At 37.3% G+C, this 23,424-nt stretch overlaps 1 protein-coding gene across 1 annotated transcript in view; it reads right to left on the bottom strand.

The window, feature by feature from the left end:
- The window catches only part of RFX6 (regulatory factor X6), a 59,188-nt gene extending 37,398 nt beyond the window's left edge, over positions 1-21,790 (bottom strand). Inside the window, exons 1-6 of the mRNA XM_023651571.2 lie at positions 21,346-21,790; positions 20,903-21,059; positions 17,780-17,903; positions 15,788-15,849; positions 3,908-3,985; positions 2,747-2,774 (exon numbers count right to left, since the gene is read on the bottom strand). Of these exons, the coding sequence (XP_023507339.2) occupies positions 2,747-2,774; positions 3,908-3,985; positions 15,788-15,849; positions 17,780-17,903; positions 20,903-21,059; positions 21,346-21,595 (699 nt within the window). The 5' untranslated portion in view covers positions 21,596-21,790. The remainder of the gene's footprint in view (positions 1-2,746; positions 2,775-3,907; positions 3,986-15,787; positions 15,850-17,779; positions 17,904-20,902; positions 21,060-21,345) is intronic.
- Positions 21,791-23,424: the final 1,634 nt, after the last annotated feature.

The raw sequence follows: 23,424 nt of genomic DNA, 5'->3' as shown, positions 1-23,424 counted from the left end.
AATGCTTTCCCTCAAGTCATTCATTATCTCCACTTAACTAATTTCATAGACCTTTTCCAGTCCTTATCTTGATGACCTTTTAGAGCTGTTTGATAGTAGTAATCTTTCCCTTCTGTTGGAAGCATTCTTTTCTCTTAGCTTCTGTGCCACTATATTCTCTTCTTTTTCTTCTTACTTCTCTAAATTCTCCTGTTACCTTACTGACGTTTTTCTTCTTTCCCACTTTTCACAACTCTTTTCTTACAACATCTTCTCTTCTCATTCATTTTTTTCTCTAGACATTTTTATCCATTACCATGGCTTCGATCACCATCAAAATAAATATCTAAGCTCCCTTGTCCAGTCACATATGTCCAATATATCCAACTGCCGACTTCAAGTCTATATTAGATGTTTCACAAACACATCAAATATGACAAGTCCCAAACTGAACCCATTATCTTTCTACTCTTTCTGTTTCTCCTCCAGTGTTTCCTAGCTCAAGTCAGTTACTTTTCTCCATCCCTAGGGCTGTTATCCTAGTCCAGATGTTCTCTCATTCAGACTTTCCATATATCTATAACATCATGCTCCTCTTGCTTGCCTTCCCATTTGCAAGTGGTTGACATCTGGCAATGTCAGAGACATTTTTGTTTGTCAGAAGGGTGGAGGAGTGCTACTGGAATCCAGTGAGTAGAAGCCAGGGATACTGCAATGTTGCTAAACTTCCTTCAATGCACAGGACCCCACCCTCACCCCCCGCCACAACATAGAATTATTTGGCCCCAAATGTCAACCATATCGATGTTGAGAAATCCTGACCTATGCTGTTCCATCTGTCTGGACCACTCTTCCTCTCTCTTCACCTACTCCACTCCTCCTCCAAACTCTCACTTATTCTCAGTTCTTTCCTTAAATGTCATTCCTGTGGGAAATGTTCGTAACCACTTAAACTAGGTTAATCTCCATGACATCCTTTAAAATTACTTATAGTCACTTGTTTAAGATATATTTTCCTGCTAAAAGATCAAATATAAAACTGTAAAAATCAAACTGTAAAAGATCAAATCTAACCATTCACTATTTAGTCCCTTAGTACCTGTAACTCCGTATATCTATTGATTAATACCTTGACCATGGGTTTTAAAAAGTAGAACTTTATTCAGAATTTTTTAAGAAAGCAAATACATCTCTCAGCCTTAGTTTCCTTAGCTATAAACGAGCAGTGTTAACACCTGTTTTCTCCACCTGACAGTTGTTAATGTTCAAATGACCTGAAGTATTTAGGGGTTTACACTAAAAGTCTCGCATCCTGAGCAAACTATGATGGTTGGTCACTCTAAATACGAAATAACTTTTTGAAAATTTCAACTTTATTAAACAAATATTTTAGTACCATCGTTAAAAGTATTTAGAATAGTTTTGAGCCTTTAGAAAGCCCTTACTTGTGTTAATTTCTATAATCATCAATAATAATGATACTCTATTATTGCTTCAGGCATATATTTTGCTTTAGAAAAACAGGCTGTATAGCCTAACCAAAATATTTTATTTTAACTTTATTAACAAAATCTACACTTGAATTTGTAGTGCACTCTACTAAGGACTTGAGAAACATTTTTCTTTAAACATTTTTCTTTTATTCTATAAAGCAAGGTTTGCCATACACATGTGGCATCAGCTGACGGCTCCCTATTACCACGAGCCTCATCAAAGTGGCAGAAAGAACACCCGAGAGAAATTACTTACATTCCTTATTGACACAAACTTCAGTCAACTGAAGTGTATTTCTAAGTCAATATTTTTGCACTTTCGCAATTGTTTATCTAATAAAGAGCTATTATTTCATTGATAAAAAGAGCAATCTAGTGGATTTTATTATGTAATTAGCCATTAACTGTATTAAAAGCACTGGTGGGAAGAAATTGGTCATTTCAGAGGGTTGGGGGCTTTATATTATTTCTTAAGATAATATGCTTGCATCATTTCACCAAACTAATGGAGTTACAATTTACCTCAGGGCCAGATTTACCACACAACACATTGCCATGTGCCCTTAGTTCTGTGGCACCTCTTTTTAATGATTAGTTAACTACAGGATAATGAAGGCCTTATCATGTGCCTAATTAGCCATGCAGTCCCTAATGGTAGTCTAACTCATTTAGATAAAGTCAGTTTGCTGATCTGTTCTTTGGTTGGAGGTGGGGAAGGGGAGGGAAATTTAGGGGGAAAATGTGTGTGTGAGATGTACCCTTTCTCCCTAGCTCCCACCTCCACCATCCCACTCCCCTACTGCAGAGGACATCAGCAAACTGACAACTATGCGCACACACACATACACACACACAAAGTGTTTAAGACAAATCATAGGCTTCTCGATAACTATCCAAGGTTTTGTCTAAATGGATATACTCCAACTACAAATTCTTTCCATATCCTCAATCTTAAGCTTTTTGTTCACATTTAGATGGAAATTTCTTGGCTCAATAATGGTCTTTTCTTGCAATCTCTTAAGTATCTGATATTAGGTAAGGCTAACTGAAAAATTACCCCTCCTAGGGTAATTGGAAGTTGTTCAGTAGGTCCACATAAAGAATCATTAGTTGCCCCAAACCTAACTTAGCTCTGTCTGAAGCCCTCAGTCATTCGAGGGACTCCTAATAAACAACATGTATTTCTATATTTGCCAGTGAGGATGATTAACACATCATTCAGCTCGTAATACAGATTATAGAAGATGTAAAATAGAAATGAAAATAATTCTTACCTCATTCTTCAGCTTGCTTCCAGAAAACCTTAAAAATCAGCACAGTTTCCATTACTTTAAAATATATATATATATACACACACAGTTAGAGCAATCAAGGAAATACAGAGGACATACAAAAGTAGTAACTTCATACAATGATTAGTGAAATAAACCTGGAGAAATTTGCTCGATTTTTCAAAGGAACCCAAGTATATTTCTCAGCTTACTAAAAAAAATTCCTTTAAGAGAAAGTAAAATGAAGAATATCCAGGATGTCAGGTAAGATTTAAGGCAAGGAAAGAACACGATTTTAAGTATTTGTGTGTATTCTGGCCTGTATTTTCACTTTACAGTGAGTTATGGCTAGTAAGATGCCATTATGTTCTTTATAATATCTGTGTTCATCTTAGTATGACTCACGTGACTAAAATTTTTTTTTTCAAATTACTCAACTTTTTAAAATATTCCTTCCTTTGAGAGCTAAGAGCAGTTCTTGATAAATCATGCAACAAGGCAATCTCAGATGCAGGTTCAATTATTCATAGCTACAGTATTTAAAAATAGTAATTGTATATTATCATTGGTTTCATCAGATGTCACCTCACTTGTCAATGACCTCCTCCTGGTAGTTAACAGCAGATTTGAGAAATGTGTTCTTTATATTCCTTTGTGTTTTTCCTTTCACAGAGACTCAAACAGGTCAGTAGCTTTATCTTAGTAAAACATATTCAAAGTACAGATGATTAGAGATGATTATAATAAACTTTCCATCTTTGCAAGTTACTAGTCAAGCCCATAGATCTTTAAAACAGATTATCTCTTAGAAAAAAAATTTTACATTTTCTGCTTTTATTTTATTAAATCCAGCCTGAAAACAGACTCACTCAGCCTTATGAGTAAATACTGACTTAAAAGCAATTCTGTTTCCCTGATTTCTCCTTTTCATCTCTCTGGGACACCTGGTTCCCCATGAATTTCTCACTAAAGATTGCAAATTATATAAACTGCCAAGTAATCTAGACCCCATCATTATAAATGTCCATACAAAGTTGAAATTAAGGTCTGATGCTTAAAAGGAAACATTTCAATAAGCAAAATTAGCAAGTCATTTTATTCAACAGATATTATGGATATTTAAAGAAATGCAGAAAACTTGTCTTGAAGATAGCAGAACTCTACCTCGTCAGGCCTTTTCCAGAATAAACGGAGTGGTAATATGCACTGCTCTCTTTGATGCCAATCCCATAATAATGATACCTAGAGCAAGGACAGGAACCAGCTCTGAGTTAATGAAGGGATTTTTTGAAGGGGAAAAAGAGACTGAAGTATAATTGAAGTTAATCCCAAGTATGAACTGCAACCCCTTAATCATTTTCCTTTCTTTCCTGATTTTTTCAAGTAACATCTTAATGTGTTAAATCTCTCTTCCATGGTCACTAATCCTACTTATCATCACATTTCTGACTCTAGACTTGAAAAAGTTAGGAGAATCACCCACTGCCAATCCCCTTCTCACTCCTAAAATATTAAGTTTCAAAACCCAGAAAGTATGTAAACATAGGCATTTAAATGTAGGCATTGGCTCTAAGTATATCAAGTGTATCTGTTTGTAAATTGCTTGTTCAATTTAAATTTAGTCAACTGAATCAGAAAATGATCGGTTTTCTTTGCAATATATCTGCTGGATGAAGAAAAGTGTATGACGTGATGTATGAAGAAGATATTAATGTCATGCATAGGAATACGTCTGAAGCATGTGATCTTTTAAAACATTTTCAGAAAACAGATTCACTGTCATTTTCAGTTCAAACTTCTGTGCAACAATGGGGGAGAAACTATGTTATAAATCAATGAAAATATGAAATACGGAATGTAACGTGCTACAAACAATTTGTTATAAATTTGTCTAGGGATCCTGAGCCACAGGCAAGTATCCATCTCACCCATTCTCAAGTTGTAACTCATTCTCCTTTGCTGCAAACTCCTGACATATTATACACGCAAGTACAACTGCTACAAATGTTATACAAAAGCTAGTCAAACAGTGGGTATTTAGCGAGGGTGGCCAAAGCCTGCTAACTTCCGCTTTCACTCTCCTTGCCCCCATCCCTTCCATGAGGTGCCGCTACCTACTTGGTTACCTACCATTTCAATTTGCATTTATCTAAGATCAGGTAAGGAATGAAACAAAAGAGGGTAGGTGGTTTCCATTAGACTTCAGTGTAACTATATTTAAAATTTCATTACTTAACATCTCATCATCTGAATTTAAAGTGGACAGGACAATGAAGGATCTAGGTTTCAAGGCCCCTTGTCTGACCTCAGCAATAAAGAAAGGACTGGGCAGAGCAATTCCACCCCTAAAGATTTTCAAGGTCCAGGCCAAGAGTACAAATAGAGAGCCACATACCATATATCTAAATATTTAAAATATATAAATCAAGCTAGCAAACTGCTAAATAAAACATCCCTATCCTTGTATCTTGTCAATTTACCTCCACAATGATCTGGTAGGCAGGTTTGAATTTAGAATTCTTAGATCTTGGTGTTCCACGTGGAAATACGGTGGTGAGAGAAGAGCAACCCCGTTTCTTCCCAGCCCCTTCTCTGTTTACTGTGCAGGGTCTCTTGTGAACATGCAGCCTCCAGTTCCAAGATCCATCCACACCCCCCTCCATCAAAGAGCTGCCCCCTGGCACCCTTCAAGTCTGTGTACGCTGGTAGAACCGAGCACCCTCCTGAGGCTAAATGGAGGAAGAGCCCCACACAGGCACAGGAGGCAGGACTGGGGCTGTTTGGACAAGGAATTTCAGGGCCCCAGAGACCTGGGATGCGGTCTTGACAGGGGATGTGGTCTCTGGGTGGACACATTCACTCAAACAATGGACCCCTGGTCTCCTGGGAAGGGGAACAACTGGAGGAGGGCCAGAACAGAGCCCTCAAAAGTGTGAGGCCAGAGATGGGTCCTCGCCCGTTCGGTTCTAAGGGCAGCACTAGGCAGAGAAGTTGCATCTAAAAATCCCTGGGCCATTTGAGATGGAGAGCAAAGTTTCTTTTAAATATGAAGAAAAAATATTACATATATTATAAAAAGAAATGTTCCCAGAAAGAGCTGCTACATTTGAGAAACAGTAATGGGGACGATCAAGGTAAATGAAGATATTTTATGATTATGCCAGACTGGGAACAAATTTTCCAAGTCCTCGATTTCGGCAGAAGGACAATAGTGTTCTGTTAACCCAAACAGAGGAAGCGCACAACTGCTCCGTTTTTACCGTACAGAAATTAACCCTATGGTAGATGAGGAGAAAAGAACCTCTGAGGTATATTGGAACAAAGGGAGAAGCGAAGGAAATATGAAACTTATGAAAACTAAAAATATTGAACTGATTCTATCTCTAACTAGAATTGAAAAGAAGGAAGCTTATTTAAGTCATAAAGACCTGACCAAAAGCAGCTATACTAATAGAAATAGATAAGGAAATACCTAAAAACCATGAACAAATGTGCAGATTTAGATGATATTCAGCCAAGCATATTAGAATTAGTTTATAAAACTATGAGTGTGAAATAAGTATATTTCCTTTATTAGATTTTAGAACTAAGATAATCAAGGAAATATTTTTATGTTAGAAGAAAGCAAGTGATATCTGAGAACAAAGGGATCTGTTACAATGGAAATATATTGTAATTTCATATTCTTTTGCAAAGCTTGCTGTTTGCTCTGTGGACACTATAGTTTAAATAACTATATTTTAGCCGCTTGCTGAAGCAATATATGTTAAGCATTGCTTTAAAAGTCGACAATATTCTTTCATTATAATTTTGATCTTCTTGCTTCTCATCTATAATCCTTTTTTCATCATGTAAATATTATTATACTGTGGTAAAGTGGTTTGCCATGCAGACTGAGAAGAAAATACATTGCCTTCACAGGCAGTAGACAAAAATCCTAAGATAAGTCGAAAGCATGACCATGAATTCAACAAATATTGGAGTACATAGTGTGTCCTGACCACTGTGCTAGATGTCAATGCAATGATGAAGAAACAGACACGGAAACTCAGGCAGGAACATATGTGATTCTGAATTCCGCCCCACTCTATGGCTTCCTGAGCTGGCCCACCTGCCAGTCCTGGAACAGTGAGCACAGTGACCAGCACTGAGGCACAATTTACTTCCATTTTTTAAAATTGCCTGATGATCACATTTTTTAAAAATTGCAACATCCTTTAGGACCCAAAAAGTACTGACTAATATGGATATGTTATTTTTTTTCTTACTTAGGTCTTTTGAGGAAAAGATATTTTCATCGCACAATCCATTTCTTCCTTATTTTTATAAAATGAATGCATTATTTTGCCCCCCCCTTCCAATCATTAGGGCAGGATATCTTTAAAAATAGAAGTATTTAACCTGTCTAATTACCTTCAGAGTCAAGATTTTGTACCTACCAAAAAAAGGTCCTTTTAAAGTAATGTATGCATTTTATTCATAGGTCAAATGTAAACGATACTGTGAATCCAGACACACACTAACATGCGAGGAAGGTGACTTGGTCAGCTACATGCTGCTCTACAAATGAGAAACAGCATGTCCTTTTCTCATCAGCAATGCCTCATAATTGAGATATGTTGATACAGCTGAATGTTTTCCAGCAATACAATGTAGTAAATGTGCTGGCTGATAGAGAACCAGTGAAAGAGTGGACTCTCTTTTCTTCAAACACATATTCAGTGCTTACTGTGTGCTAGGTGCTGAGGATTCAGAGAGGCAGAAGGGGAGGAGTTGACAGTCTTGTGAGGGACAAAGGCATGCAAAGAAAGAATTGCAGTACTAAATTAATATGTGCTAAAATTAAAGCAGGTGATAGGTAATAATAGAAATAATTGCCATTTATTAAGCACCTATTACATGCAAAGAGCTTTATTTATGCTTCATCTCAAGTTTCCACAGCAGCCTGCACATAAAGTGTTCTCCCCATTTCAAAGAAGAGGTTCAAAAAGATTACGTGATTTGTTTGAAAAGGTTATGTGAGAAGGTTATGGATTTGAAGACAAAATTCAAATCCATAGCTCCATAGAACACTCTTTGCTTCAAAAGCCCATGTTGCCTCCATACTCAAGATGTAAAAGATATATATATATAATTTTATACCTCAATTTTATTTATAATTGGAAATTCTTAAGTGAAACATAGTTCGAATACGCTTGCACTCAGCATACACACGCCCTCTTCTAGATCAACATGAATCATATTAAGCGTTGATAACTAACAAGAATCATTAAGACCTACACTATTGATCTGGATGTTTCATATTTGACGTTCCATATATAAGCAAAGACTCCTTCTAGAATGTAAGCTTCCTATAGGAGGAAATCAATACACATCTGTTGAATAAATTAATAACATGAAAAAAGTTAAAAATAACAATGTGTCATAACGAAAAAACTTTACAAACAGGAATTTATCAATAAAGGTCATGCATATAGTATCATATACTTAAATATATCAGCACAATTTTAACCTTGGTAGAGAGTAAAGAATCTCTTGTCTAATATGGCATAATGAAGTCCACTAACTCCTTCAGCCCTACCACAAGTACCGCATAAACCTAGCTATTATCATCAGAATTACTTCCTCTCCGTAAATAACTTGTGCTTTCCCGTTTTGGTGCCTTTACTTTGTTGACCTGCCCATTGGGAATGCTCTCCTTCCTTCGTGGCCTCATTTCTTACCCATACTTTGAAGCATAGCTTTAACACGTGAAGCTTTGCCTGGTCTCTCAGGCAAAACTAATCTCTTTGTCCTTTGAACACCCTCTTGGTCATTTATCCCATGTAGCTTTATACATTGTACCATCGGTATGGGTATACATGGCTTACTTCCTCTGCTAAACTATAAGATTTAGAGGAAGGGAAATGTATCATTTCCTTCATTGCAGTCCCGCTTAGAAATTACGGCAAAGAAAAATCCTCACCTATTGGATGAGTCAATGCATCCTGCTAGGAATTTGGAAACTGATAAAACACAAATTCTCTTAAAGTCAATAGTTTTCAATAACTGTCACCTAGCACTGTGCATTTCCAGGTTACCAGTAAAATCTTGGGGTTGAACAAAAGCTGTTTACCTAAACAATGTACATAAAGGGCATAAAATCAGTGTATTTAGGTAGAAAGACTGTTGCCAGGAATATACATCTCAAGATTTTGTAATGACTACTGTGATGCTTTAGCACATTTCATATCCAGTTTCTTCTGGAACCAATACAATAATCTTTCCCCTCTAATCTTCCTTTTAGCCTGACTAGGTACATGTTATCATCTGAGGGATAATCTAGTGTCTTTGAGAACACAGAAGAGATAGTAAACGAGCAGCTCTCTTCCTAACAGCTAAAGATAAACCTCATAAAACTGGAGAGAGTAATTTCATGCAAAGTATACATGGATTTTTCACTTGCAATATTTTATAGCATTGTTTCGTTGTTAATATATTTACCTAAAATAAGTCTTGCTAGGAAATATTTGCCAGAAACAATCAAACATAACAAGAACATATGCTGGTGCATGTTGTAGAAAAAGGGAGATTTGCTTCACTGTGGGATAACTAGTTGTTTTAACTTATATACCACTGCCTGATGCCTATCCTGTAGGTTACTCTGAATAAAGATTCCCAAACACTTCACAGTTCTTTCTCCCTTTATGATTTTTATTTAAAAAGATATATGATAAATGCTTAAAAATTCTGGGTATGCTTAGCTAATTTCTCTAAGAAAATATTTGCATGATATCACAATCTTTGTGATTATTGAACAAACTTGTGTTCATTCATTAGCATCACTGTCCTTCGACTTATATCAAGTGACAGATATCATTTGCATTTGTGGAATAAACAATTATTAGTTAATGTTTATGTCCACATTTTAAAGTGAACATGGTATAAAATATAAGACATTTTTAATAGGATGAATGAAATTATTGCCTCTTTTTTTTACTACTAAAATATTTACACTTGTGTCTAATATTTACTACTTTTCTTCATTTGCTGATCAATTTATACCTGCATTTATATTTCTTCTTTTCCATTTCAGTCTTTATATAGAATTCCTGAAACATATGTTCCCACTGAGCTAGTAGCCCTGAGGTTAGTTTACACTACCCAAATGATAAGTGATAAGGAAATGATGGGATTAAGCTGTTCAGGGACTTGCAATAACTTACTATGATAAGAGCAGCTGCCATATCAGTTTTATTAACTCACTAAATCACTACTAATAAATAAGATAATAGCTTTTGTCCATCATGTCTGAAAACCAAGATTCAACTGATCAAAGTCTACAAGAAATTAAAATGTAACTCCAAATTAAACAGTTTACCATGTGCATAAAATCTACGGGGTGGGCTCAACTGTGTTCTCCCTTACCATGCTAAGCTATCCTGAGCAATGGTGGGATACAGGCTCTTTTTGCTCACCATTGTATCCATGGGGTCTAGTCAGCACCAGGACGCTCAGCAAAATGCTTATTAAATAAATGAATATTAATAGTGAAAGTATTTTGATAGCACGTACTCTTGCTATTCTTTGCATCTCAAAAACTCTTTAGCACCATGCTTCATGCATCAATATATATATGAGTGGATTGATTATTCCTGATATAATACATTCATAATATAAAATATGCAAGAATTACTTTTCATTAGATACTCTTTGTACCTATAGAATTTTGTTTCATTTTTATTTATTCAAAATCGAAATTTAAAAGTATTTCACAGGAAAAAGAATCAGGTGTATATATTTGGCACTGGTGGTTAATCAAAGAGAAGGAAAAAAACCACAAAAGTGAAGACAGTCTTTGTGTTGGTATTGAGAAGGTGCAGAATTTGCCATTGGGGTTGTTGGTTTTCTTGGCAGGGAGGGGATGGTAAGAGTGAGGGAAGGGATGGAGAGCTGAGCTGCTAATGCCCCTGCGAATTGACTGGCTTTGTCCCAAAAGACGCTTAGGTTAGATGCTCTTGGGTGAGAATCTCTGACTGACCCCAAGTGTTAATCTTTAAAGATCTTTTTCTATAACTATCGACAGCAATGGCTCCCTCTGTAGAACACCGGACGTCCCACTGGAAACAAATTATTCCATTTTTAATTGTTTCTAATTTTGACAATGGGTGATATCTGGCCCTACGCAGTGATTCTGTCCATTTGATTTTTGTTGTTGCTGTTGTTTTTAATGGACTGTATCTGTTTGTTTTAAATATTTTCTCTCTCCCTTTTAGTTGAATAAATTTTTGGCTCATTTTATGATATTTTTATTATGAAAGTTAAGCTTTTTTCATCTTTCACTTTTTGATGAGGGAAAGAAGTAACAGCTGCACAAAGGTGAGTTGAGAGGACTGCCCATTTATTACCCAATTATGGCAGGACTTAGAGAAACAGAACTTGAAAATAGATACAGAATTCACTCCTATTTTTTAGACTCTACTCACTGTCTCTTTGTCACATAGGTCGCTGTTTCCCAGACTTTTGTATTTCATACATGGAACAGTAAAATTTGAAGAGTGACGTTGTTCCATGAACCCCAAAGGCATCTAAGGGCAGTTCTAGAAACAGTTGTGCTGTCTTGTGCCCAGAAAGCAGAAGAATCTTTTGAGTTAATCTTGATTTAAAACAAATTCCATCTGAAAGACCCAAATGAAATGATTGGACATAGTCTAGCTATTCTATGAGAATTTGGCAAAAATTGAGAACTTCTTTTGTTTAAATAACCATCATCAGTTTCATAATATTAATATACTTTAATATGCAATCCATAGAAATTGAAATAAATTAACACAAAATTTATTTATTTTTATTTTTATTTTGCTGAGGAAGATTTGCCCTGAGCTAACATCTGTGCCATTCTTCCTCTATTTTGTATGTGGGTTGCCACCAAAGCATGGTCAATAAATAGTGGCATAGGTCTGCATCTGGGAACTGAACCCAGGCCACTGAAGTAGAGCATGCTGAATTTAACCATTAGGCCATGGCCAGCCCCTATTTATATTTTTGAAATAATTCAATCAGTATTTAGTGATAGTACATTTAGGGCACTATACTAAACACTGTGACAATAAAATAAGTTTTGCAAAATTCTAGTAAAATTGAGAGAAATTATGAATTCCTGTTTCTCCAAAATATGCTTACTTCTTCATTTATATTTCTATGTTTCATCAATTGTTCATATTTCTGTAGACATAAAAATATTCTTCATAAAATATGAACTTTTGAAACATTAAACAGCCATTAGATATGTTGATTGTGAAGATAATATACCAACATAGAGAAATGTTTAGGGCAAAAATTAAAAACAGAAACCAAAATTGTGTTTGTGCGACAAATTTGCTTTTATACAAAACATAAGGGGCCAGCCCCGTGTCCGACTGGTTAAGTTCGCACGTTCTGCTTTGGCAGCCCAGTGTTTTGCCCGTTCAGATCCTGGCCGCGGACATGGCATTGCTTGTCAGGCCACACTGAGGCGGCATCCCACATGCCACAACTAGAAGGGCCCACAACTAGAATATACAACTACGTACTGGGGGAATTTGGGGAGAAAAGCAGAAAAAAAAAAAAAGAAGACTGGCAACAGTTGTTAGCTCAGGTGCCAATCTTTAAAAAAAAAAAACATAAACATATCTAAATAAATATAAAGTAATTGGAGATGCCTTATGATGAAGGCTTGAGAAAATGTTGTTAGCTCTTTGAAGAAGAATCTAATATATTAATAAATTTTTAAACTTTTACAACAGAAAAAAATTTATATTTCAAAAAATCAAACATTCAATTAAGCAATTGTTTTGTTGATATGACTGAAAGAAGTAGGCTTTACTGGTTGACAAAACACAAACTTCAGAGCCAGATGAACCTTGATTTAAATGTCAATATTGTTATTTTATGGTGTCTGTGTGGACTGGGTCCAGTCAATAATCTTTGAACTGCAGCTTCCTCATTTTTAGAACAGTCATTCCAATCTTGTCTAGTCATTGTAAGGATTAAAGAGTGCGTGTGTGCGTGATCAATAAATAATAACTTTTAATTGCATTGCTGATTTTTGGATGCATTGAGTGATTAATTTCACATTATTAAGGATAATGAAATTGAAAGCATATTAATTTATCCATCCATTCCTATACTTTATTTCATTTAATTTTCACAACAAACTTGTGAGAGATATCGTATACCCATTTTACTGATGAAAAGCTGAATAATTCACCTACTGTCATTCAGCTATATATGGAAGTATGGCATTAGACTTTAGATTGTCCGACTTTAAACTTCATGCTCCTAACCACTAGGCAATGCTGCCTTTTGATATTCTATGTTCCAAGATGAAAATCTAAGGATATTTTTTGGAAGTAAAGACAGGAAAACTACCTGGCTAAGAATAATTGCATCAAAATATTACTAATTACAAGATACACAAATTCTACATTTTGCCATATCTTTCAACATACTTAGTTTACGTATGGGAAATTTGTTTTTCCTCATGATATCAAAATACCTAAAATATAATAGGCAAGTTATAAAAAGCAAATGGTGTATCAGTAAGGTAGAAAAACATTCACACTGTTAGCACTTTGCTTTTGGGCACATCTGCTTTTAGATATCAAACAGATTGCCTAAAGTCGCCACATATTGCTACATAAAGCTAAACACTGGAGCCTCACTGTGTCACAAAGGACAGGGTTAATGATTCATCCCTAAGCCTAAAGGCTCCTTCTAGGATTAATTGACTTTCTCTGCAGCCTGTCTGCCTGCCCTCTTGTAGATCCTGTGAAAGGCATTTCTCTGCATTGCTTTGCCTCTTTTTCTACTATCTACCTACTTCAAACACTATCTGATCTTTCCTCTCCCTACACAGTTCGGTAGGAATCAAATTCAACAGAAATCAGCCAGTTAAACTGAGTCAACTTTGAAAAAACAGCTGACTTGGTTCAAAGGAAAGGGCCAGTTTTGTCTTTTGCAATCTGGCATTTCATTTCTTCTTCCTCAGGCCACAACACTGTTAACATTAATTGGAATCAATTAAATAAATACTAATTGATAATTTATTATGTATCGGACAACAGAAAGGATATGAATATGAATGAGACAGTCTCTATCCTCAAAATAGTCACTATCTGTGGAGGGGAGGAGACAAGCTAATTGCCCATTAAGATAGGTACCAACAACTTGCTGTGTGGGTGCAAAGAGCCTACGATTAGAAGGCTAAGAAAAGATTCAGAAGAAGAAGAAGTGCGTGGGACATTCTTTGAAATGGATAAGATTTCAACAGACCTCTAGAGGAAAAGTCATTTTCAATGGAGGAAGACAGCATAAACAAGAGTGACAGTTGAAGGCAAAGCAGTGGATACTGGGCAACAATTTCCTGACAGCATAGGCTACATGCTGAGAAGTGAGAAGTAGATGATAAGACAGGAAAATGGGTTTGGACTAAGTCATAATGGACCTTGAATGCCAAGGTGAGAAAAGTTTGTCTCTAATAGCAGAAATTATGAGCCAGTGAAAGTTTCTGAGCATGTGAGAGGTATGATTGAATCTCAACTTTAGTTAGGTCGATTTGGAAAAAACTGTATTGAAAAACTGGAAGACAGACTCAAGGCCGGGTTATGAATGTGAGAATGCAGAGAGACAGATTCAAAAGAATTCCAAAAGTGGGACCTATTTTCTGGTAAGTGACTAACAGACACTAGACAATAGGGCTGCCATTAGTCACATGTGACTATTGACCACTTGAAAAGTGACTAGTCTTAAGTTGAGATGTTTTGTAAGTGTAAAATGCAGACTAGCTCTCACAAACTTATTAGGAAAAAAAGAACGTAAAATATCTCATTAACAATTTTTATTTTGATTACATGGTAAGCTATGTTTTGGATATTTTGGGTTAAATAAAAAATATTAAAATCAATTTCACCTGTTCCTTTTAACTTTTTTAATGTGGCTTCTAGAAATTTTTTAACTAAATATATGGTTGCATTATATTTCACTGGACCGTGCTGAACTCGTTGCTAGGGCATGAGGGGACACTGGACAAGCTAGAAAATGAGCTATACAAGAGAGAAAGGGACCTGGCAGTGCTGTGACAGAGAAGCCACAGGGGAAGTTTTATGTATTTATTTATTTTAAGAGGACATCATCAGCAGGTTCAAAAGTGAAATAGGTGCCAAGAAAGATGAGTAAGAGTAAAAATGAACCATTGAGTTTTTGCCCAGGTGAAAAAATGGACCAGGACAGAGGCATGTGATCAGCAGCTACTCCTTCAAGAAATAGCAGAGAAGGAAAGTAAGAGAGCAATCTTGAAGAGTAGAGCAGTTTTGAGATGATTTTATTTTTATCAACATAAAAGAGATCTCCATATGTTTGTAGGCAGAAGGAAAGGAAAAACTGGAAACGTAGTGGACAGAGGAAATAATGGATGAACAAGAATCTGTACCTGGGGTTTCTACAGAGATCGCCACAAGAGAAAAGAAAAGCTAAAGTTACCAAGAGAGGGAATACGTGACAGCTTAGTTTACGTTTATATTTACATTTAGAGATGACTAAAGAGGTCATTTGTGTATGTCATTTGTCTTGAAGGGAAAAGAAGAGGATATTAAGGAATTATTATCAGAGAAAGGAAACCAGAGGAAGAATCAGAACCTTGCTTCCACCCCTGGCTTTGGCTTTGCCCTTTGGGAGTGTTGTGAATTCCATGTAGTCACATATTTAGCCATGTACATTTCATTTCATGACACTAGTGCCGTTAGCAGTGGCTTTAAGACTATTAAAATGATTATTTGAAATTATTTCATCAGGAAAAATAATGTACTATGATTTTTCTGTGTAAACTTCGCTTTTTAAACATTATTCTAAAATCCACTTATTTTTCTTTTTAGTGCTTACAGTTGGCAACAGTCGGCTTCACCAAGAAGAGAATACTCAGTTCTACCCTATTCACTGATAAAGCAGTACTTATTTTGCATTGTGTCAATCCTCATGTACAAGGTATCTTGTGTACAGATCTGATATGTGCCCATCGAAGTGTCTTACTTTGAATGGCCTCTTGTTCCAAGCCGCCGTGTCGTTAAGAGGGGAAATTTCTGGCGAATTGTCTAAAAAGAAAGGCAATTACTTTAGTCTTTAGAAAGTGTGTGTTTCTACTGCAAGCCATGCATAACTAATTAATTCTAGAAAGTAAATGCTGAACTTCGAGTAAATATTTAGTCTCGGAAAAGTAATACCATACACATCTTGATAAGCAATAATACATCAGCAGAGGCGGAGAGGTACCTTTTAGATGAGATTTTTCTACTATCCTTGTTTCAATTTGCAAAGCAGATCATGCCAATACCTGTTTTTGCTTGGTGTGACTAACAAAGCAATTATACTTCATGTACTTAGTTGCAAGATTTGAGTTTCGTTATACTAATTCTATCCAGAGATTTTCTCATAATTAAATATCTGTCTTCACCCCGAAAGGGCACATGAAACTTCCCCTGCCTCGGTGGATCTCCACAGCAGTGTTTTAAAACTTTTCTATGTTTCTTTCTCTAAATTTGCTAAAAGTAGCATCTGATTAAAGATCAACAACATCTTCTACGTGAAACAGGGGTTTTAAGTTGGATCATAGGAGATTCATAGGTGATCTCCTATGGGCTCCACGGCAAACTTCACATATGTGTTAATTTCTTAGGGACTGGTTTTGTAGTTTTCTCCCTTTTTTCGGTGAGGAAGATTGTCCCTGAGCTAACATCTGTGCCAACCTTCCTCTATTTTGTACGTGGGACGCTGCCACAGCATGGCTTGATAAGTGGTGTTTAGGTCTGTGCCCAGGATCCAAACTGGCGAACCCCAGGCCACCAAAGCAGAGTGTGTGAACCTAACCACTATGCCACTGGGCTGGCCCCTGGTTCTGTAGTTTTTTTATCACATTCTCAAGGTGTTTCATGACTCCCCAAACAGTTAAGAATTACTGCCATAAGGTAGACATAAAGTAGCAATGCTAAAATGGACATCAGAAGTTGTCTTATCCAACCTCCTCATTTTATAGAACGAGTGAACTGAGTTTTGAAAGAGGTTAAGTGCTTTTCAGAAGGTCTCACAACAAATCAGCCACAGTCTAGGCTGGAACCTAAACCACCGGATTACCGTGCACCAATCACACTGTCTCCTGTAAACAGATAGGTTTTCAAAATAAATTAATATATTGTTTTATTTCAAAAAACTGAGAAGCTGGACCATAGTATTCACTATTTTCTGGACAATGAGTCCCTCTACAGGTTAGAATTTGGATTTCAGTTTACATGAGATGCAATGTTTGAGACCCAAGCTTCCTGCAGTTTTTCTGGGATATCCCAAGTTCTTAGACAATAAAGCATGACAAGAATCTCAAAGAACAAGACTGTCCCAAGAGACTGATATTGTTTCCTGATTCTCAAAATGAGATCAACGTATGCAAATATAGTGATGTCAGTTCTTTAGAGTCCCATCCTAACCACACAGGTTGGGTAGAAAGGAATGTTTTTCAATGAGACAAATTTAACCAATCCCCTCACAATGTCTTGGTGTTTCGGTTGTAAACACACTGAGCGAAATGGAGAATTAGGAGAACGATTCAGATAATAGAATAAAAATCTATTAGAAACTCATATACTTGGACTAGTTAAATAATAAACATAATCACCAATTGCATTAACCAAATACTTGTCATCTGCACTTAATTTTCCTTCTCAAAACAGGTCATACCATACTCTATGTATCCCTCTTTGCAGGGAAATGTCACTGCTTGAATGGAGCTTCCCTGAAGGTCACATTAGCTCTTCTGATAGCTGGGGTTCTAATATTCAACACATACAGTAGGTCAAGGTAAAACATAAGGTAATTCCAAATACAGCCCTTAAGAGATTCATTTATGCTCACGAAACAAACTTCTTACTATTCTGTGAGAAAACTCAGATGCATTTCTCAGATGAATTTGTTTCCATACTGTCTACCTGACTTGACTTCAGTTGTAAGGTAGCATAGCCACTATGTGTCATTTACCTTCCCAAAGGTGGCTGCGCAGGCTGGCTCCAATTTCTCTTTCCTGCAGAAATCTAAATAATGTGCATACAGGATGCACCGGGGTAAGCAAACTCCTTCACATACAATGTAATTCTCTTCAAGCCTAAGAAAAAAGGCAAAAAACTAGATTAAATCTTTTGTTTATTTCTCCTTTCCTTTCCTCTTTCACATTGACTTAATGCCCATTTTGAATATAGACTCTATACAAATGAATTCATGAGCAGATGCGAGTAGATTTCCTTTATTTTGGATATTACTAAAAATCAGATCACGAGGATTAATGTTAGAAGAGCAAGAATCCCAATGAACACCTGCTAGTGCAGTTAAAATACTGTGGCTAACCTAAAACCACTCCTGCCTGGTCCGCATCCCAAAGAATAGGTATTACTTCTAGGTAGATCCTCACTGTTCATCGCCGTTTGCCCTGTGATATACAAATATGAATGGTGAAATTGCAGATGAAGGATTTTTTAAAAATTTGTGTGTGTGAGGAAGATCGGCCCTGAGCTAACATCTGTCGCCAATCTTCCTCTTTTTGATTGAGTTAGACTGTCACTGAGCTAATATCTGTGCCCATCTTCCTCTACTTTAGATGGGACGCCACTAGAGCTGGCTTGAAGAGCGGGGCCAAGTCCGCAGCCCGGATCTGAACCTGGGAACCCGGGGCCGCGCAGAAGCGGAGCGCGGGAACTTAACCACTACGTCAGCGGGCTGAACCGAAGATGATGTTTTTTTAGAAGAACATTCTCAACGCTAAAGTGCTTCCAGGCCTCGGGTTGACAAATGTCGACAATCTCTCACTTTCATTCACAAACTAGTTCTGAACCCTGAATAGTCAGGGAAGCAAGGTAATGCATTTACTTGCAAAATACATACGAGTAAACTCTCTTCATTTAAGTCTGAAATGGTCCTGATCTTTTTCTATCCCTACACTTTTTCGCTGTGATTAGTACTACTATAATTACCTACAACATCCTGTACCCTTGAAACATAATGTGATTCTCTATAGATGCCTCCAAACATGACATATATAAATTCAACTGTATATTATAAATATAATTCCATAAACTTTGACATTTTAGAGATAATTCTACTTAATTGGATGTCTACAATTGCAATCAAACATAATTTATATAAATGTAATAATATATAATTAAATCTTACAAATATCTGAACAGCAATCAAAAAGTAACTTGTAGATCGCACTCACAGTTTTTCTAACAATTCAGTAGGTGATTTTGGCTAAAATTTACTTATACCCACTGTATGTATAGTAAAATCATAATTATTACTATACAGGAACAATGCAAGATAGAGTATGCATTCAGATTAAAATTGGATGAAACGCTTCAATATCTCTGATTTAACATACCCCAAGTGCACGAGATAAAAACTAAAGATGTTCCCTAAGCAGGTAAAGCATCAAGCATCCACTTTTCTATGAAGAAGGAAAAAAAGAACCAAAACCCAGTAAGATTTGCACGCATAAAACCAAACACCTAACTGATAGTGAAAACTGGAGTTACTTAGCCAGATTTTTCACTTTAATTTTCATTAGCTAATTTTTATCATCCCCAATATGATCTATAACCTTAAGGAAAAATTCTCAAAATACATATAACTCACTTAGGTTTTTTTAAAAACATATACATATAATATACTCTTTTAGGAGAGAGTATGAAAAATTCAAACAAAAATGACAGTGTTCTATAGTTTCAAAAAATATGAAAATCCCTGAGAAACATTCAATGATTTAAAAATTATAGTGTAATGACATGCATATAATGTCCACTTTCACTTGGCTATTTTGATGTTCTTATAGGCATTGTCTTTGTCTCCAAAATACTGAATAATCCTAGACATAAGTACAACATCCATTTGGGGTATGACTTTTTTTGTTTAATTGTAATGCATTCATATTTATAAAATGAAACCCAAGTTTGTTTCCAGTCACTCAATTTGAATTGAAAAAAATGGAAGTGCTCATTCAAAAGACCTCCATAATATATCTGGAATCAAAATGCTTCTGCTCCAATTACCTTAATAAAAATAGTTGTATCCTAAAAATTCCAGATAATTAGCTCAAGTATTTACTACCAGTAAATGTGACACCAACTTCAATAGCTAAGCCATAACTTTAGAAGAATATTTGGTTTCAATTTCAAATATTTGAAAGAGTACAAGTATACAATCACAAAAATTTAGTATTTGCAAATTATAATTCAATGTTTAAATAAGTAAAAATAAAATTTATTAGTTTCTTATATACTATTTTTTCTATTGTATTTTTCTAAGGTTTAGATCATACTTGGCATATAAACAGATTATGTAAGTAATCAATAAATAGATAGACCTTTTTACTTATTTGCTTATTATTTGGAATTTGGGAGGAAAGTTATATTCCTATTTCTTCACACTATGTGGGGAAGTTTAATATTATATTTTTACTTTAGATCAATATTACAAAATGGTCTGTTTATGTAGAGTGCCTACTGATAAAATCTTGGGTTTAAAAGATTTCCCACAAAATCCAATTCATGAGATTTCACTATAATAAATCATATACGACAGGTGCTATAAAAATAGTTGAACATTTATTCAAGTTAATAGCTATATCTTAACTGATTTTTCTAGTCTGCTAGTTCAAACGCATTTCATCTTATGGCCAATAAACGATTTTTAATTTGCCCTTTTAAAGATAAAGGCAATGTTAACATCCTTCCTCCTTTTAAACTGTTTTTAAGAATCATGTTTTATAAACACAAAACTACCAAATGACAAATATATAAGGACCGAACTGATTGCACGTTAAGTAAATAAGTCATAAAACATTCATTATTGCTTATGGAGAAATTACAGTTTTAGTCAATAGTGAACAAAGTGATGTGGTTTTTATTTGTATGGCAGATGATTTTTCATCAGTACCAGAACATGTCTTTATACTAATTTCAGTAAAAAATAATTTGGATAAATTTCTAATTGGTCTTTTAAAATTCCCCCAGAAGTCTGAGGAAGAAGCAAATTGTGAAAAGCAAAGATTCTGAAGATACTGAGTTTCAAAACTCAACAGGTGCTGAGGGTACCCCGGTGGGCGAGTCTTACCACTGCAGAGTGAGCTGAGTCTGCTTCTTTTTATCCTTCATTATCTGCGTGATGGTCTTCTTCTGAGAGAGGTGGGGATCTGCTGCTTTGGTTTTGCTGTCGTGACTGTCCGCATCGTCTTCTTCGGAGGAAAAGTTATCGTTGCTTAAATGCATTTCTGATTGCAAACGGAAAAGAGATAAAGAAAATCAGAACATAAAATCGATTAAGTAACCTCTAAATGGAACTGGGCGTCAAGGGGGTGGCCTATGGGAGTTTGGGAGGAGAGCAATGCAAAATCCCTTAGAGTTAATTTCTGGTTGACAAACTCCTTCCCGGGGGAAATACAAAGATCTGGACAGAATTTATATATATGTTTGCAGTGTGTGTGTACTATTATTGGATGCCCTTCTTAGAATTCATCCGTGTCCCAATCACATCCGCGGAGCCGGCAGAGCTCTCACCTGATTTCACTCCCACCGGCAGCTCCGGGTCTTCCCCTTTCTCCCCGCTGCCCAGCGCGCCCCCGGGCTGCGCTTCAGCCTCCAGGTACACCCTTTCCTCCGGGTAAACGAGCAAGCCCTTGCCCAGAAGCTGCACACAACACTCCTCCTGGACCTCAGGGGAAACCTGGGGAGAAGGCTGCGCCTGCAAGAAGGCGTCTTCCAGCGCCGGGACCTTGGCCATCCTCCTGGCCGCCGGAGACTTGGGCATCCGCCGCTAGGCCGGCTCCCAGCGGAGCCCCGAGCCCGGGGCGGGGCGGCGCTGGGCGGGGCTGGGGACCTGGGACTGCCGGGGCGGGGGCGGAGGCGGCCTGCCTCGGAGCCCCTGGCGTCGCGGAGAAGGGGGGCCGTGCACCGGGACAGCCCAGACCGCCCTGCAAACGGCACTGCCTTTCTCCATCTGTCTGTTGTCCCGGCAGATACTCAACTTGGAACTCACTTCCTCACCTGCGCCGATCTCGCCCCGGGCAATGGAGTCCCATTCCCCACGTCTCCTTTCCCCTCTCCTCCCTTTCTCTTATCTTGAGCTGGATCTGAGAACTTCTCACACCCAAAGGTCCCAGAAACATCCGAGAAAGCTCCACTCTCATCTCCCGGGGAAGAGCAGCTGCAACCGTCCCCATCCTTCCTCTCATTAGACACGGCGGGCAGCCTTGAATCTGCATGCCCGGGCCCGGGAGAGGAGGACCCCAGAGCACAGCTCAGTCTTTGCACAACTTGGGCCAGGTTTATTTATTCTCAGAGTAATCCTAGGGGTTGGTGAGGGCTCTTCTCAGTGAGGTAGGGACAGACGCCATCGCATCACATACCTGCCCAGACTGCGCTGCTCACAGGTAGGGCTCACAACCCGGACCTCGCTGCCTTCGAGGATCTAGCCCTGAGCTTGGAGAAAAAGATGCGTTCGCTCCCTGCGGTATTTTGTGACTTAAACGAGTCCCTGATGCTTCCTTATTTCTTACACCTAGGGATAATGCAACGAATGTTTGTTGAAATGGAAAACGAAATCGCCGTGTTTTATTTCCAATCCAAAATGGCAGGTGAAAAATGAGACCGTGTGCTCTCTTTTAGGAAGAAGTCAGGAGGGACTTGGGGTCGGTGTTGCCTGACTGCCACATAATCTTTAATTCCGTCCAGCTTATGTTCTTTTGACAAAAATGTCCTGTGCTTACTATAAAGCCTACCACTCCCCAGAGAAAGCAAGGATCCTGCTTTGGTTCACATTGCCTCACCAAAACCTACAACCTGTCATGTTCTTGTGGAGCATTAGAAGAGAAATCACCCCTGAACTTGAATTTAATATTAAAATACATTACATCAAAATTTAACTTAGAAAAAACGAAATGGGACCCCAGTTTGGGGAAGGCAGAAGGATGAGTTATGAGGAGGAGCCTAGGAGCATTATCTTACCTAGGCAGCCAAGATTACCATGTATTTTAACCTTCCCCATTTTTTAGCACCACTTCTTGAGAAAGGCATGATCTCTCTGTCAAAGCTTTTCTCCCTACCTGGTACCTCCAGCAGCTGGGGCCAGCCAGCCACTCATCCATGCACCCAGAGCTCTGAGGTACACTCCTCCCAGGGACAACTTTGCATATCAATCTCCGCTATACTCTACCCCCCAAACCTCAGAGCTTTCTCAGTCCATGGAGCCTGGCGCTACAGTACTAAAGTTGGAATGCTTCCCCTTTACTGAGGCACCCTCAGACTCATTCTGCAAAGGGAGTTCTAGTGATTAACCAGGTGTATACAAAAAGGCTCTGCCAGCTTATAGCACATATTCAGAAGGAAAACAGTCAGGAAAATGACTGGGAATTCTTGTTGAATTTTTTAAAATAGTGAACACGATATTCCAGGTTGATTGTGTGTGTGTGTAAGTCATACAGACACTAAGTAAATATCTGGCATTTATCCAATTGAATTGATCAATGAAACACAAACCAAGGTCATTTAAGGCCTAAGTGAACTTTTTGCCTGAGTTTTAAGTAAACCGTCTGCCTAACAAAAGAACATGTAAGTTCACTGTGCTTCTAGTCACAAATA

This window comes from Equus caballus, chromosome 10, assembly GCF_041296265.1.
Source record: "Equus caballus isolate H_3958 breed thoroughbred chromosome 10, TB-T2T, whole genome shotgun sequence".
Lineage (NCBI taxonomy): Eukaryota > Metazoa > Chordata > Mammalia > Perissodactyla > Equidae > Equus > Equus caballus.
The sequence above is the reverse complement of the archived record's forward strand: the minus strand, read 5'-3'. Positions and strand labels throughout refer to the sequence as shown.